Source organism: Chiloscyllium plagiosum, chromosome 5 (assembly GCF_004010195.1).
Source record: "Chiloscyllium plagiosum isolate BGI_BamShark_2017 chromosome 5, ASM401019v2, whole genome shotgun sequence".
Taxonomy (NCBI): domain Eukaryota; kingdom Metazoa; phylum Chordata; class Chondrichthyes; order Orectolobiformes; family Hemiscylliidae; genus Chiloscyllium; species Chiloscyllium plagiosum.
The window spans coordinates 107,752,068-107,770,816 of NC_057714.1; the positions used below are offsets into that span (position 1 = coordinate 107,752,068).

General features: G+C 40.9%; 1 protein-coding gene across 1 annotated transcript in view; it reads left to right on the forward strand.

Annotated features, from left to right (window-relative positions):
* The window catches only part of kmt2ca (lysine (K)-specific methyltransferase 2Ca), a 502,252-nt gene that overhangs the window by 383,097 nt on the left and 100,406 nt on the right, over positions 1–18,749 (forward strand). Inside the window, exons 27-29 of the mRNA XM_043691052.1 lie at positions 5,904–6,096; positions 9,767–9,871; positions 10,246–10,293. Coding sequence (XP_043546987.1) covers positions 5,904–6,096; positions 9,767–9,871; positions 10,246–10,293 — 346 coding nt within the window. The remainder of the gene's footprint in view (positions 1–5,903; positions 6,097–9,766; positions 9,872–10,245; positions 10,294–18,749) is intronic.

The window sequence follows — 18,749 nt, forward strand, 5'->3', positions numbered from 1 at the left end:
CTACTCGAGCAAACCTTCCACCCAGGACATTGGTCCCCTTCCAGTTCAGATGCAACCCGTCCTTCTTGTACAGGTCCCACCTTCCCCAGAAGGCATCCCAATTATCTACGTATCTGAAGCCCTCCCTCCTACACCAGCTGCGCAGCCACTTATTAAGCTGTGCCCGCTCCCTGTTCCTCACCTCACTATCTAGTGGCACCGGTAGTAAACTAGAGAACACTACTCTGTTCGTTCTGCTTTGCAGCTTCCATCCTAACTCCCTGAAATCACTTTTTATATCTTCGATCCTTTTCCTGGCTATATCATTAGTGCCAATATGTAACAAGATTTCTGGCTGTTCGTCCTCCCCTTTTAGAATCTTATACACCCGATCGGAGACATCCCGGACCCTGGCACCAGGGAGGCAACATACCTTCCGGGAATCCCAATCCTGACCACAAAATCTCCTGTCGATTCCCCTAACTATCGAGTCCCCTACCACGAGTAGTTTTCTATTCTGCCCCTTCCCTTCTTTGCCACAGTGTCAGGCTCACTCTGGTAGGTCAACTCCGCCCCCCCCCCCCCTCCAAAAGATTAATAGGGTTTCAGTGAAAGAGACTGCACTTTGTTGCTTTAGTGGTGAGAACATCCTAGCAAAAGGTGGCTTTGTGCAATGGTCTAACCTAACTATGTTCTACAAGTTGATATTAAAAATCTTTATTGTGACAGGTTCTAATTGGGACTCAAGAAATTTACTGCTGCTAAATGCATTTAGAGTCAGAGATGTACAGCATGGAAACAGACCCTTCGGTCCAACTCATCCATGCCGACCAGATATCCCAACCCAATCTAGTCCCACCTGCCAGCACCCGGCCCATATCCCTCCGAACCCTGCCTATTCATATACCCATCCAAATGCCTCTTAAATGTTGCAATTGTACCAGCCTCCACCACATCCTCTGGCAGCTCATTCCATACATGTATCACCCTCTGCGTGAAAAAGTTGCCCCTGAGGTCTCTCTTATTATCTTTCTCCTCGATCAGAGTATTGAGTACAGGAGTTGGGAGGTCATGTTGCGGCTGTACAGGACATTGGTTAGGCCACTGTTAGAATATTGCGTGCAATTCTGGTCTCCTTCCTATCGGAACGATGTTGTGAAACTTGAAAGGGTTCAGAAAAGATTTACAAGGATGTTGCCAGGGTTGGAGGATCTGAGCTATAGGGAGAGACTGAATCTTGTAGATGTTGTCCTGCACCTAAAAACATTTTCAGATTTGAAAGTCTTAATCGTGTAAATGTTTTGAATTAATGAGATCAGGCGAAAAAGCAAAAGAATGGCAAGTGGAAAGGGAATAAGACAGTTTCTAAAAGCTAAAGGAAGTTTATTATTCTTCAGTGTTGTTTAGAGGTCAAGAAAATGATAATGTGTTAGAGTGGAAAGTTGGATGGTGCAGTTTATGACTTCAAAAGAACTAGAGATATGTATTCTCCAACATGAAACAATCCTGACTCAAATATGAATTAAGAGTCAGACGCATCAAGGCAACACGCCACATTGTGCAAAGAAACATAAATCAAGACTACATCTTTGAGCAAAACCTATTCCTACAAATTTATTTTAAATTAGTTGCAGACCAGATGGCAGCATTTCTACTCCCATGGAAGCTGCCTGCTCATACACTGTAGATAGTGTTTGGATGGCGCATCTGTGAGATTAAACATCTTGATGGTCAGTGTTTAGTTATTGGAAAGTTATATCCACTGTTTTTATTAATGTGTTTTTGTTTGTTTCTGGTTTTGTCTTGTTTTCATTTTAAATTGTAAGGCTTGTATCTAACAGTTAAATTCTTTATATTGTTATCCCAACTGATGTTATCACTTGAATAGATCAGATCCTAGACTGAAATAATGTTTGATAGATCACATTTTGTTTTGTTTTGGTTTTAACAAAGCAGTCACTCTTGTTGAAGCATAAACATGCAGCGCTGCAGATTTAGGTTTCTTGATAAGCCAGTAGTTTATTAATCAAAGAAATGAAGGTAAAACAGAATATGCCAAACTATCGACATAACACAAATTCAAAGATTTTTATACATACAGTAAAAATATAATCTCATTAATCCCAAAACACTCTACAGGTTTTGTATATTACCCAAAATGCACCCCTGCTACAGTGTCCAAAAGCACACCTTGTATAATACCCCGATACACCACTTCTGTAGTACTTACACCGATGTCTGTCTGGAGCACGTCATCGGGTTTGTTATTTAACTTAGTGTGTAACTGTAGATAACTTCTTCCTGGAGCTATTCTCATACATTATACATACTCAGCATTAAGTAACCTCTTCAAGTTTTATCCAAACACTTACAGAATGGACATGACACTTGCTCTTTTAAAGTAATCTAGATTTATTGTATCCTTCTGAGAAATTTGTCCATTGCACAAAGAAGACTTTACACAGCTCTGTTTGGTTCTGGACTTGTAGACACCTTATTCCACTAGCTTGCTTGTTTAAAGTCTCAGGCTATGTCCAATATTATTTGCTAAGTCTAAGCTATCTTTAGAAAGTAATGGTGGATGAACTGTTTTTTTTTGTTCGTTTATTCGTTCATGGGATGAGGGGCATCACTGGCTTGGCAGTATTTATTGCCCATTCCTATTTGCCCAGAGGATAGTTTGAGATATCCACGTTGCTGTGGATCTGGAGTCACATGTAGGCCAGGCAAAGATGGCAGTTTTTGTCATTAAGTGACATTAGTGAACCAGATGGGCTTTTTCCAACAATTGACAGTCATCATTATACGCTTAATTTCAGATTTTAATTGAATTCACATTCCATCTGCCATGGTGAAATTTGAACCCCAATCTCTGGATTAATAGTTCAGCAATAATATCACTAGGCCATCGCCTCCCCACTGAATGACATGTTGGACCACTTCAGAGGGTACTTAAAAATGAGCCACATTACCATGCGATTATAGTCAGACTAGAAAAGAACCTGTTCAGATTGGCAGATTTCCTTCCATAATTAGCATTGGTTAACAAAGTGTGTTCTCTTAGAACAACTTGTCAAGTTCATGATACTGATTGCAGGTGTTTATTTCCAGGTATTATTTTCAACTGAATTGTGGAATTTATCCTGCAGGATACCTTCGTACAAGCAAATCAAGCCACAACCAGTTAGAAAGTGGATCAGATAGACGGTTGTTCTACCATTTAAAGGATCTAACACAGACTTTGTTTGTAAAGTAAATTTTACAAGGTGCAGCAAGCAGTATTGGCCTGTCACACTCTTACTGCTTTGCTCCTGGCTTCCAATTCCAAACAAATCATATCTGAAATCAAACTCCTTGCTGGACATGGATTTTTGTTTAGCCTAAGGTGACTACTTAGATAAGTAAGACACAACTTTCTGAAGCACTGACTCTTAACTCAGAGTTGGATACTTTCTTTAATTGTTCAGAGGAGCTGGGCAATGTATGTCCTTCTCCAAGGAAACTAAAAGATCTGAGCTTCTGTTTTCTTGTGGAAAAGAAGCCACAGCTAAACAGATTTCTTTATTTCTGGGTGGCTAAGATCTGAAGAGCCCTATAGATCATGTAGATGGAGCTGCCTAGGCTGATTTGCCCTTCTGACAGACAATATGCTCTGCTGTGCTTTATGAAAAATACCTTCCTGTGCCAAACAGAGCAATACTGTTCACATCGACTTTGCCAGACATTAAACATTCTTGCTATTTCGTGTCTCGACGTGGGGTTGGGTTTCACTTAATTTTTGCCTGATATTTATTTTCTTCCCCCTCCCTGCCATCCACAGATGCAACATTGACACCAAATCAAAGTATCTTGCAGCATAGAAAAATGCCATTTGTCGTGCTGTGCCTGTCTTGATTCATAGGAAAGGTTATCGAATTGGTCTGTCTTGCCCGAGTCCTGTAAATTGTTCATTTTCAAGTATTGTGTATGTCCAATGGCAATTTTATTCCTTATGAAGAATAAATCAATATTTGTCCTCCGATGTAGCCCCTTTAATTTTTAAGCACCTATATCCCTTTAAAATTAGAGCTGCTGAGTGGATTTTCTGCAGATCGCAGTAGGTTAGGTTCTGGCATAGAATCAACGCTGCGCTTCAAGTTCCAGGTGATAAATCAAATAAGCTGGCAATGCAGAATTGAGCTTAGTCACCTCAGTGCACTTTTGGCTTGCTTTATGTTGGCAGCTAGATGTTTCTGGCACAGGTTTTGCTGGAGTTTCTAAATCAGGTCAAAGGCTCCCAAAGTCGGGGGAAAAAAGGCAGTCCATTGGTAATGACCACAAGCAGTCAACCACCCACAGCATGATCATGCAACGAGAGTATACCTCTAAATGAACTTTGTACAAATGCATTTAAAAGGTCAATGCCATCCTTAGTTCCTGGAGTTGATCTGGTTTGTCTACTGTAACAAAAACATGTAAAGCACACAATATAGATCATGAAATGAAATATTCAAACTCGGCCTTTTGCTCACCTTTTGAAATGCACTGCTAGTGAAATGATGAATAGTGAAACCACACTTGCTTGATTAAGCATTCTGAAGGCACAGGCATGGAACCTTTTTAAGGAGACGTTGGCTTTACCCAACTAAAAGTTAAGCCGTTTATTAATCTCTTCCTTTTTTAAAAATTTCTGCCTTCAGAGGATGTGGATGTTGTTGACCATCACTATTTATAGTGTCGCAGAGACTTACAACACAGACAAAAGGCCCTTCAGCACGTCACATCCATGCTGGTCAATAACAACCGTCTAACTATTGTAATCCCATGTTCTGAAACTTGACCCATAGCCTTGTATGCCTTGGCATCGCAAATGCACATTTAAATACTACTTAAATGTTGAGGATTTCTGCCTTGAATACCTGAGCTCCAGATCCCAAAAAGATTTTCCTCACATCCCCTCTAAATCATCTGCCCCAAACCTTAAATCTATGCCTTCTGATCATTGATCCCTTCATTAAGGGTAAACGTTTCTTCCTGTCTCCCCTATCTGTGCCACTCATAATTTTATATATCTCTGTCATATCCCCTCTCAATCTCTTTCACTCTAGGGAAAATAATCCCAGTTTGTCCATTCTGTCTTCATAACTAAAACTATCCAACATCATGGTATATCTCCTCTGCACCTCCTCCAGTGCTATCACATCTCTCCTATAATATAGATTCTAGAACTGCACACAGTCTCCTAGCCTAACAAATGTTTTATACAGTTCCAGCATGACCTCTCTGCTCTTTAACTCTGTGTCTCTGGTAATAAAGGCACGTTTCCCATATACCTACCTACCTTAATCACATTTTCCACCTGTCATGACACCTTAGTCCCTCTGATCCTTGGTGCTTTCCAGGGTCCGATAGTTCGTCATATATTTTCCTTGCCTTGTATGTCATGCCCAAGTGTATCACCTCACTTTTATCTGGATTGAATTCCATTTACCATTGATCAGCCCATCTGACAGTCTGTCTGTATCCTCTGTAATCGAAGGCTATCCTCCTCACTGTTTGTTCTTGGACTGAGTGGTGCTAATCCATATCAGAGAACATTTAGGAGACAATCATCTTGTTCTTGGTCTGGAGTCCCATGTAAGGGGCCACCAGGCAGGAATGGCAGATTTCCTTCCCAAAAGGACATTAATGGGCCATATTGGTTTTATAACGATTAATATTTTGTTGGCATCATTATGGAGACTAGCTTTCAGTTCCAGTTTCCATACATATTATGAATTGAACTTAAATTCCACAAGTGCCAAGGTATGATTTAAACCCATGTCACCAGGGATAACTGGTCACTGGATAACGAGTCCATCTCTCCCAAACTGTAACCCTTGTTTATTTTGGAGTGCAGCTGTTTTAATAGCATTATTTTATTGCTTAATTTATCCCTTTTACAGGAAGCCTTCTTTGGAAAAAACCTACTTCTTGCAAGTCAACAAAGCAAACTGAGTCTGGATGCTCTTTCTGATGAAGAATTATCTCGGCCATCAAACAGAGTTCTGAATGCAAATATAAGTTTCCTGGATCCTTCCTCTGATCCACTATTGAGTTCAGCCACTCAGGTGGCAACAAAACATCAGGGAGGACAAGGTATGTATAGGCACACAATACTCAGTTATTAGTGTTTCCCATTAAGGAAGTAAAATAACTACATTTTGTGCTTTTTGTCATCTGAGGGGCCATACCATGATTCAGAAGACTGACACAAGTCATAATGTTGTCAGGGTACAAACTAATTTTGGGTTTGGTGCACTTGCTTAATACCTTTCTGCACAGTTAAGTGCAGATGAGCTAGGCCTTTGCCTCATAGGATGCCACAGAATTGTGATTCCAAAGAGCAGGAAAGTGAATGTGAGAAATGTTGGATCAGTCATGATGCTATTGAATGGCAGAACAGGCTTGAGGGGCCAAATAGCCGACTCCTGTTCCTGTTTCTTATGGTGTACAATCTCTCAGAATCCACTGAGTTTTTGACCCACTACTGCATTTGGAGAATGTCATTTCAGATATCTATTATTCTGTATGGGTTTGTAAGTCTTAAACTTTCTTTTTTGATAATTAATGCATACCTCCTCTCATCTGTAGTAGCTATTTTATCTTAATTAGTGTCCAAAATTAGCTACTTTAATTCTATGTAATAGCTTGCTTACCCAAGGTTTCCTACAATTAGATTTACTAGCCTGAAAACCAAAATGTTTAACTTTCTTTCATCAAACTCAATCTACTGATATCTGAAATCTGCTTCAAGGGTGGATGCTGGTATTTCCCTTAATCACAAAGGTCTCAATGTTCTGCTTGATTTTTTTTGTTATCAGTGCTATTTGAGGCTGTGAACTTGGTCAGCATGGAGTCTAGTAATGTTTTCAGGTCAATCTCTTCACTAGCTAGCTCAGCATCGTGTATACATGAGTATGTGTATACAGCTACATGAATTAGTTTAAAGCATTTATCAGCATGCAGTTAAAAATCACAACACCAGGTTATGGTCCAACAGGTTTAATTGGAAGTACTAGCTTTCGGAGCGCCGCTCCTCCTTCAGGTGGTTGTGGAGTACACAATTGTAAGACACAGAATTTATAGCAGAAGTTTACAGTGTGATGTAAATGAAATTATACATTGAAAAATATCTTGATTGTTTATTGAGTCTCTCATCTGTTAGAGTGGCAATGCTAGTTTCATTTCTTTCATATGTAAATCACAACACTTTTTTTAAAAAGTTACATTCTCAAGTTACCTGTAACAATTGGTGTCAGCCAGATAAGATGTTGAAGGTGTTAGCCCCAGTGTTCCATATCTGTGCCATAATGTTTAGACTGATTCTAATCTAAAAAGTGAGATAATGGAGTTTAACATGGATTCATGCAGTTTTTGAGCAAAGTACAATAGTAACTCTGCAAGTACAAATTCACCCCACAAACGTATGTGTGCATGTGAGTTTGTGTGTGTGTGTGTATGTATGCGTGTGTCTCTCTGTCTGTCTGGGGTTGTGTGTGTGTGAGTGTAAAGTGTCCAAGTCTGTGAGAGGATGCACGTGGGAGACAGTGAATACAGGGCTAACACCTTCAACATCTTAACATCTTATCTGGCTGACACCAATTGTTACAGTTAACCTGAGAACATAACGTTTTAAACAATTTTGCGATTTACGTATGAAAGAAGTGAAACTATCGTGGTCATTCTAACAGATGAGACACTCAACAAACAATCAAGGTATTTTTCAATGTATAATTTCAGTTACATCACACTGTAAACTTTTGCTATAAATTCTGTGTCTTCCAATTGTGCACTCCACAACCACCTGATGAAGGAGCGGCGCTCTGAAAGCTAGTGCTTCCAAATAAACCTGTTGGACTATAACCTGGTGGCATGGTGGCACAGTGGTTAGCACTGCTGCCTCACAGCGCCAGAGACCTGGGTTCATTTCCCGCCTCAGGCGACTCACTGTGTGGAGTTTGCATATTCTCCCCGTGTCTGCGTGGGTTTCCTCCGGGTGCTCCGGTTTCCTCCCACAGTCCAAAGATGTGCAGGTTAGGTGAATTGGCCATGCTAAATTGTCCGTAGTGTTAGGTGCAGGGGTAAATGTAGGGGAATGGGTCTGGGTGGGTGTGCTTCGGCGGGTCGGTGTGGACTTGTTGGGCCGAAGGGCCTGTTTCCACACTGTAAGTAATCTAATCTGGTGTTGTGTGATTTTTAACTTTGTACACCCCAGTCCAACACCGGCACCTCCAAATCAGCATGCAGGTTTTGTTTAGGTCATTCTGTAATTCCTCAGCTGCGCCATCAGATTCTATTGCATCTGACGTCATTTACTTCACCTTTGCCTTTACACCTTGTAAAGCTTATTTTCTTTCTTATTTGTAGCACTCCATTTATGATTGACTTTCTTTGTTTTCATTTGTTAGGCCTTGAAGTGTACTTAACCTGTATAAGTACATTCTGATCCATTTGTCCTCTATTTTTTTCCATTGCCAGGGCTTTGTTGATCTGTTTAAGCAGGTTGCCCATTGAAGCTATCCCCTTCAAAATTAAATTAATATTGTGTTATATTATTGGCTTATCTCCTGTTTAATTATGTCAAAGTTAATCCTGTTGCAGTTATTATCATCCAGGTGTACTCATTATCAGAATGTTACCTCTATCATTGGTTATTGTTATATCAAGGTGTTAAGTTGTTGCATATATTAGTCAACTATTTCAAACATGATCAGTTGCATTGACTGGATCAGATTCAAAAATTGCTTGAGCATTCAGTACTGCAGTTGTTAGGATGTTCCCAGGTTATGTTGGGGTCATCAAGTTTCTACTTGGACGTAATCTTTCTCTTTATACTTTGTTGACTGTAGTGCAAACTGCACTTCTGATTCATTTTGCCTTAATGATTAAAACAAATACATCACTGAAATATCTAAAAGTGTTGAACTTCCTGAACATCATAATGCTGATGAACTGAGCAACTGAACTCGGCCTTGGTATTCTTATTGGTTGAAGTAGTAATGTTGGTCAGGATTCAAGGAAATTATATACCTTGCTTTGATTAATATCATATGATCTTCTGCATCCAGCTGAAGGGGTGCTATGTCAGGCAATGACCATTTCCAATAAGAGAAAATCTAATCACTATACCTTGACATTCAATTGTGTTACCATCACTGAATTCCCCCTGCTATCAAAATCCTTGGGATGACCATTAACTTGACTCGCCACATATGCACAATGCCTACAAATATCAAGAATGTGATGTAATAATCCCCACTTGCCTGGATGCTGTTGCTCCAACAACACTCAAGAAGCTTGACACCATCTAGAAAAAGTAGCCCATTCCTTCCATCTCTGACGCTGAGTAGCAACGTTGTATGCCACCTACATGATGCACTGCTGAAATTTACCAAAGATCCTCAGACAGAGCCTTCCAAACCCATGACCTCTTCTATCTAGAAGGGCAAGAGCAGCTGATATGTGAGAGCACCACTGTCTGCAAGTTCACCTCTAAGCCACTCACCATCCTGACTTGCAAATATATCGATATTCCTTCACTGTCACTTGGTCAAAATTGAGGAATTCCCTTCCGAAGACCTTTGTGCGTCAATTCGCAGCATGTGGACTGTTTTGGTTTAAGAAGGCAGATTACCACCACCATCTCGACGGCAACTAGGAACAGGCAATAAAAGCTGGCAGCATGTGATGTCCATGTTCTACGAGTGGAATTTTTAAAAAGTGCTAATGCATGCTAAACTGAGAAGTTTGCTTTGATTTTATACAGGTAACAGTGAAGACCCTTTAGCTGATCTCTCAGAAGTTCTAACCACAGAAGATGATATCCTTGGAATACTCTCTGATGAATTGGACAAAACAGGAGATGAGACTGGTACGTTGTGTGCAGTGTTGCATGGTTCATGAACATCTTTGTAGTGGCAAAATGGCTTCCTGTGAAGTTTGAGCATGCAAATTTACATAAATTCTGTGCTTTGTTCTAGTTCTTATTTGTCGTAAAATGCATTTGTCTCTGAACAGCAGCTGTTTGAGTATTTTTTCCCAAAATTTCTTTTTGCAGTAAATTGCTTTCCTGCTTGATGCAATTCTGTGAAGACATTAACAATCAATGATTATGCTGCTTTATTCTCTACTGCCCAAAAACTGTAGCATGCTCTTCAGTTGGGTATACTGTGTGTGCTGCTTTCGTTTTTGTTTGGTCTTTATTTCCCAGTTATTCATCCATTTTATCTGGTTTGGGTCCCGTAGGTCTTGATTTATGCACTTTCCAGGTCGAGAATTCACCTTCTCCATTTGGTAAGACTAAATGGTGGATAGCAGTAGTCCCATGTCTGGTGCTTTTTGTCTTTATCCAAAGCGAGTGTGCATGCCTCTGTGTGTGTTTTTAAGAATCTCCTTATCAAAGCTCTGTCTGTTTGTTCTGTAGCACTAACAAATTATACCATGGCTAACTTGTTTGCTTCAAATATTAGCACACGAGTGACTAAACTGTATTTTCTATGGGCTTTAGAAAATAGAATAACTCTGAATTCAAGCAGTTTTGTTGATATATTGATCTTGAATCATGATCATAATATTAATTTGAAAACATAGCCCAGATGGATGGAGCTGTGGAATTGGTGGTTCATTCTATGGCCTGTTTTGGCAACTTGGAAAGGAAAAGAGCAAATTTATAACAGTCATCTACATGGAATGTGACGAAGCATTCTAAGTCTTCAACTAAATAAACCTATACCTGGGTTGAGCAGATTTGAGATTTAAAAATGCATTGGATAGGGGCAGCTTATTACTTCAGAGATTAAAGCTAATATTTCAAAATTGGTTCTGGGACCCCACGCCAGATCTTACTTTGTAAACAAAAAGAAAGAAAATGCTCATGTGCAAGAGCCAGGGGGCAGAGATGAGCATCATGGCTGCGACTAAGAAGATGATGCTGGGACGCTGAAAGGTCTGAAGGTGGATAAATCACCCAGACCAGCTGGTCTGCACCCCAGGGTTCTGAACGTGATAGCTGAGGATATTGTAGAGGCATTGGTGGTGATCTTTCAAAAATCACTGAGTCAGGGAGGTTCCCAGAGGCCTGGAAAATGGCTAAAGTAACACCCTTGAGAAGGGAAGGAGACAGATGATAGGAAACTTCAGGGTGATTAGCCTGACCTCAGTTGTTGGTAAGATTTTAGATTTTAGAGTCCTTTATTAAGGATAAGATTTTATGTACTAGGAGTGCATGGTAAGATCGGGCCGAGTCAGCACAGTTTTAGTTGGTGTGGAGCGGGGAGGGTGTCATGCCTGACCAATCTGTTAGAATTCTTTGAGGTGGTGATGAACAAGTTAGATAAAGGAGAGCCAGTCAACAGGATCTATTTGGATTTCCAGAAAGCCTTTGATAAGATATAAGCCCATGGTGTTTGGGGCAAGTTACTGGTATGGAAGATTGGCTGACTGGCAGAAGGCAGTATGGAATAAAGGGATCTTTTTCAAGATGGCAGCGGTTCCTAATGGAGTTCAGCATGGGTCATGTTGAGACCACAGCAATTCATATTCTGCATTAATTGTCTGAGCAAAAGAACTGAGGACATTGTTGCTAGGTTTGCAGATGACACAGGTAGATGGAGGGACAGCTTGTGTTGAGGATGTGGCAAGGCTGCAGAAGGACTTGGACAGGCTAGGAGAGTGGGCAAAGAAGTGGAAGATATGGGAAAGTGGGAAAGTGCGAGGTTATGCATTTTGGTAGAAAGATTGGAGGTGTCTGTTTTCTAAATGGGAAAGGCTTTGGAAATCAGAATCACAAAGGGACATGGGAGTCCTAGTTCAGGACTCTCTTAATCTTAACATGCTGGCTCATTTGGCAGTTAAGAAGGCAAATACAATGTTAACATTTATTTCAAAAGTGCTAAAATACAAGAGCAATGCTGAGGCTGTACAAGGTCTGGTCAGACACATTTGAAATATTGAGAGTACTTTGGATCCCCTCCAACACCAGCCAGCACGTTCTGTCTTAGATGCAGGGCCCTAGAGGAGGTTTTCAAGAATGATGTTGGGATGAAGAGCTTGTCAAATGAGGAACGAGCGAGGACTCCAGGTCAGTACTTGGAGTTTAGAAGGATATGGGGGAAGCTCACTGAAACTTACCGAATATTGAGAGGATACATTTATAGAGTCATAGAGATGTACAGCAAGGAAACAGACCCTTCAGTCCAACCCGTCCATGCCGACCAGATATCCCAACCCAATCTAGTCCTACCTGCTAGCACCCGGCCCATATCCCTCCAAACCCTTCCTATTCATGAGAGACTAGGATCAAAGCCTGAGGGTGAAGGGACAACCCTTTAGAACTGAGATGAGGAATTTCTTCGACTAGAGGGTGGCAAATCTGTGGAACACATTGCTGTGGAGGCCAAGTCGTTGAGTATTTAAGACAGAGATAGATATGTTCTTGATTAGTATGGGGATCAAAGGTTACGGGGTGAAAGCAGGAGAATGGGGTTGAGAAACATATCAGCCATGATCAAATGGTGGAGCAGACACTAGGCTGAATGACCTAATTCTGCTCCTATATCTTATGGTCTGAATCAGCTGCAAATTCGAGGGATTAAGAGATTTGCCAGGAATTGTGAATCTCGAGAACTTGTTGGTCACCATTTACTTTTCAGAAACTATCTCACCTTTTAGTCTTCAATTTGTTTTTAAGAATTTTGCTAATTTTCATGTTAGGTGCATATTAAACTTACCGCAGAAACTTGGGACTGGTGATTTAAGACTATTAACTACAGAGGAACCTCAATTATCCAAACGAAATATTCAGTTAATTGATTCAACGTCTTTCCTCTGCGGCTCGGAGTTTTCTGAAGTTTCCTTTTTCCTCGCTCTGCCAGCCTTGCTCCCTTTCTCTGTCTCAGGGTTTGTTTCTGAGCAGACACACACTTGTGTGTAAGGAACCTGCAGCATTGCTGAAGCCTCTTCTCCCCCGTCCCCAATCAGTTCAGTGGGATTGACACAGCGAACACTTCCTAAGTCCACTCCTCGTTCAGGAGACTAGGCAGCAGCACACCGAGAGTGAGCCCTCGTCCGTCCCAACCTCTGCCATTCCAACCTCTCCTCCCCTGTCTTCCCCATCCCCGCCAACCCCAGCAACAGGACTGGGCCGCTGCCGCTGTCTTTGGGGGGTGAGTCTCAAAATAGCACATGCGCATACACACACAACCCCACACACAACGTACTACTGCAACTTTTTGACAAATCTCCACTCTGCCCTGTATAGGACAATGTTGGAGAGATTATCTGGGGAAGGGGAGGGTTTAGGTTACACCCCTGTGTATAACTCTAGGGGAAGGAGAGGGAGTCCGAGACAGAGATCAAGAGGGAGATCGATCGTTTGGAGACAGTGCCTGGGCTCTCATCGATGTTCAGGTCTGTTCTCGGCAGCATTTCAGAAAGCCGAATTCACTTTTAATCATTGTAAACAAAAGATGCAATCAGTGATGGAAGCTCCTTTTTGATGTAATGTTTCTATCGGTACCTTGATCTTTGTCGGATGACCTGAAATTCGGACAATCTATATTCGGATAATCGAAGTTCCTGTGTATATATTCAACCACATGATAATTCTTAACTTGCCTGATGTAGAAAGGGAACAATTTAACGTCCATAGACTATGTATATGTTAATTGTGGGCGATTAGACCCCTTTTTTTGTTTAGCTGTTTGAAAAGCCAGATATTCTTTTGGTTGCACTTTAACCCCGCACTTCTGACCTTTGAACATGTGGTGCGGAGTATTAGTTGGTGACGGGAGGTCGCCCATCAGAGGACTTTCTTATGGGCCTGCTCTTGGGCTTGACTACAGTAGTCATCAACCAGTCTGGGCAGTGGGTGTGGGGGGCAGGTCATAATTTCCAGCTGCTGCCTCTGTTCGGAAGCTATGTTTGTGTTCCAGTGCCCTGAGAGAAGGAATATGTGATGTCACCAATACTTCACAGCGTTTAGAAAAGGGCCTGGTAAACAGTGCTTGTAATTTCTTCTTTGAACTGGTGACACAAGTGATTTGGTGTTTTAATATTTTTTTACAAAAAACTATTTAACCTGTTTAACCTTGTTATTGTATGTGGTGAATTGTTTTGAGATTTCATAAATTTTAAATTTAGATTTTTCTTCCTTTATTTCTTTTTTGTCTTTTTTGTTTCCCATTGAATCCATTTTTCTTTACCAAGAATTATTTCATTAAAATTCACACAACACCAGGTTATAGCCTACAGATTGTTTGCCTTATGAACAAAATGGAATGTATCTGCAAATGCAAATTCACCCCATAGACTTGTGTGCGTGCAATTGTGCGAGTGTGTGGAAATTCTGTGTCCTATGATCTTGCCCCACCTGATGAAGCAGCAGTGCTCCAAAAGCTTGTACTTCCAATAAAACCTGTTGGACTATAACCAGGTGTTGTGTGATTTTTAACTTTGTCCACCCCAGTCCAACACTGGCACCTCCTTTAGACCAAGAAAGCTACAGTCCTTCCAATAATCAAATGCAAAGATAAAAGTAGGCAAACATATTTATATATAGTCAATTCTTCTATAATGCAATGGTTGCGTTCTTGTGCAACCCTGCGTTACAGAAAAGCCATGCTTAAGAAACAGCACTAAAAGTGTTGACACTGTAATCGCGTTACAGACAACACACATTTTAAAAGTTCATGTGATAGAAATAGTGGTCACGTTTCAGCATAATCACATTAATGAAACGTGCAATATAGCAGAACGATCTGTATGCAAAAATGAAAAGCCACCAGATTCAAAACGTTAATTCTGTTTTCTCTTCACAGGTGCTGCCAAACCTGCTGAGTTTCATCAGCAATTTCAGTTTAAACATGCAGAATGTACTTTTTACCCCACTTGCAATTTTTTTTTCTATATCCTTTTCCTTTTATTTCTTATTTGCAGTCATCTCTGCAACAAGCCAAATCCTTTGCAAGTGGCGTATCTCACGTTGAACCTTCCTCTGTTTCTTTATCAGTCCTTAAATTTCATTGAGGGAGTACATTATTGGTCCTGTTTCCAATTGGGTTCCCATTGCTGCCCTCATTCTACTATTGTCTCATAGCAAATTGTACACAAAGCATTTTTGAGTTGAGTGGTACGTGATTATTAAAAGTATCCAACGTGAGATACCCCACTTGCAAATGATTTGCCTAGTTGCAGCGATTACTACAAATAAGACATCTAAATAAAAGGAGAAGGATGTAGAAGAAAAATTGAAAGTGGGGTAAAAGATAGATTCTGCATGTTTAAGCAGAAATTGCTGGTGAAACTCTGGTCTGGCAGCATCTGTGTAAAGAAAGCAGAATTGAGTCTCATTACTCTTTATTTATGTATGTATAAATATATTTGTCTACTTCCTATCATTGCATCTGATTGTTGCAAAGAATGTTGCTTTTTTAGTCTGAAGAATTCTTGGTTCTCAATACACGTGCCATAATGCCAACAAATCAGCTGTTGAAAATATGAGAAATAAAGTTGTGGCAGGAAGAGACTCAATGTTTATTAAAGAATTATAATTTTTCAGTCTGATCATTTGCATATAATTCTTGGTCATATTTGTTGTTCTGGTTGCTATCTAAAGTTAGATAACTTTAAAAAAGCAATTTAGTGAATCAACAACATGCGAGTACTAACATAGAACATAGAACATAGAAGAATACAGCGCAGTACAGGCCCTTGGGCCCTCGATGTTGCGCCGATCCAAGCCCACCTAAACTACACTAACCCACTATCCTCCATATACCTATCCAATGCCCTCTTAAATGCCCATAAAGAGGGAGAGTCCACCACTGTTACTCGCAGGGCATTCCATGAACTAACGACTCGCTGAGTGAAGAACCTACCCCTAACATCAGTCCTATATCTACCCCACCTTAATTTAAAGCTATGCCCCCTTGTAATACCCGACTCAATACGCGGGAAAAGGTTCATACTGTCGACCCTATCTAACCCCCTAATCATCTTGTACACCTCAATCAAGTCACCCCTAAACCTTCTTTTCTCTAGTGAAAACAGCCCCAAGTGCCTCAGTCTCTCCTCATACGATTTTCCTTCCATACCAGGCAACATCCTGGTAAACCTCCTCTGCACCCGTTCCAATGCCTCCACATCCTTCCTATAGTATGGCGACCAAAACTGCACACAATATTCCAGATGCGGCCGTACCAGAGTCTTATACAACTGCATCATGACCTCAGGACTCCGGAACGCAATTCCTCTACCAATAAAAGCCAGTACGCCATATGCCTTCCTCACCGCACTATTTACCTGGGTGGCAACTTTCAGAGATCTGTGTACATGGACACCAAGATCCCTCTGCTCATCCACACTACCAAGTATCCGACCATTAGCCCAGTACCCCATGTAAATCAATTTAAGATAAAAATAAATAATCAATAGTTCCATTGTGGTGCATCAAAACTTCTGATATCCTGACCTGAAAGTGTAGGCAGATCACCATCTCTCACTTTTTCAGATTGAACTCTACCTGCCATATGTTTACTCACTCACTTAGTCTGTCCATGTCTCTTTATAACATGGTACTCCAATCCACACAACCTATTGTACTTCGTAACAAAATGTGTCCAGAAATGTTGTCTATATAATTCCCTGTACTCCTTAGCTCTTTCCTCTTCCTGCCCAACAGCCATCAGCACACTATGCATTCGTCCAATTCTGGTCTCATCTATTCCAGTTTCTTAACTTCTTTGTTGGCCATGTCTTCAGCCCCGTACAACGTAAATTTTGTGACCTCTTTACCTCTTTTGAGTTTTCTTAGAAAAGCAACCTTGCATTTATCAATTCATCTCAATGTCAATCATCCTAATATTGTGGGGCCCAATAGTCTGGCAAATCAGGTAACTAGAGCTGTAATGAGTGTTTTGAACGAAAGCTAAATATTGCTGGAAATATGAAAGAAAATGGCTGAGAGGAAATTTGATGGGTGTTCTCAAAATCATGAGAGGGCTGAATAGAGTAGACAGGCAAACATTGTTCCCACTTGTAAGAAGAACAGAAATGAGAGGACGTTGACCTCAAATGATGTGCAAAAGAGACGAGTGATGCAAGAAAAAAACATTTTCACACAATGAATAGTTAGGGTATGGAATGCACTGACTGGAAATGTGGAAGTAGGTTCATTTGAGTCAGTCAAGAGAGCATTGAATGATTATTTGGATTGAAATAGTTTACAAGGGAATGGGGGAAAAAAGCAGAAGATTGGCACGAGGTAATGATGCTCGTGTGAAGAGCCAGTTCAGACGCAATGGGTTAAATGACCCCTTTTATGGGTGTAACAATTCTATGGTTCAGAGATTACAGAAGACACTGTAAATATTGAGGTCTTGGCAGAAATTGTTGAGGGAAAACATGTGACCTTTTCGTCAGAATTGGGAAAAGTTAGAAATGTAATAGATTTTGACCAGATATAAAAAGAAGAGGTTGGGGAATGAAAGAAGGTCTATGACAGGATGGAGGGAAGGATAGAGTAAGTGACAAAATATTTCATGATACAAGATCAATGGAGGTAAGCACGGAACAAGCAAAGAAATGAAAGATGAGAGTGGCAGGCATGGAGCTCAGCATAGTGATGAATACAGTTCATTAAGGTGGGGGACATGGGGGGATGAAGCTGAGGTGTTTTAAAGAACAGATCATTCAGGGTCAGAGAGAGGAGGCACGATGAATTTGTGGCAAGAATTGAAATTGGAAGAAGGAATTGAGTCGGGGGAAGAGAAAAAGAATAATAATGAGTATTGGTACCCATTCGTTGTTGATGTGTAATCCTTCATATCAGAAAGGAAGATTGTGTTTTTGTTAAAAGTGCTGGATGACGCAGTGGATGAAATGAAAGGACCAGGGACTGCTTCAAGTTAGAGTACATCTGTGTTGCTGAAGAGAGAAGGGTCTATAGTATGTCTATGGTAATGCTGAATATGGATAATGTCTATGGATTTCCAAATGTGGTGAAGACATGGTTTGCAGGGCAATGGAATACTGAATATCTAGGACATTTGTAATTTTGAATCTGAAATGCAGTGCCAATGGAATAAATTGGAGCCAGCAGCTGTTGCTAAGGAAACAGATGCGACTGTGAAAGCAAATTTTGGCGTATACGTCATCAAATGCAGGAAGGGAAATTGAAGGCAATAACAGATAACAACATTGGAATTTCCTGTTATCTCCTCTGAGACAGCAGTAGAACTTATTTCAAAATGGGGGCATTCCTAGAAGAGCAATGCTAGTTTCTTAAATTCAAATATAGAGTCATAAGAGATGTACAGCATGGAAACAGACCCTTCGGTCCAACCCGTCCACGCTGACCAGATATCCCAACCCAATCTAGTCCCACCTGCCAGCACCCGGCCCATATCCCTCCAAACCCTTCCTATTCATATACCCATCCAAATGCTTCTTAAATGTTGCAATTGTACCAGCCTCCACCACATCCTCTGGTAGCTCATTCCATACACGTACCACCCTCTGCGTGAAAAAGTTGCCCCTTAGGTCTCTTTTATATCTTTCCCCTCTCACTCTAAACTTATGCCCTCTAGTTAGAACATAGAACAATACAGCACAGAACAGGCCCTTCGGCCCACGATGTTGTGCCGAACATTTGTCCTAGCCATCCATGTACCTATCCAATTGCCGTTTAAAGGTCACCAAAGATTCTGACTCTACCACTCCCACAGGCAGCACAGGCAGTGCCCCCGCCACTC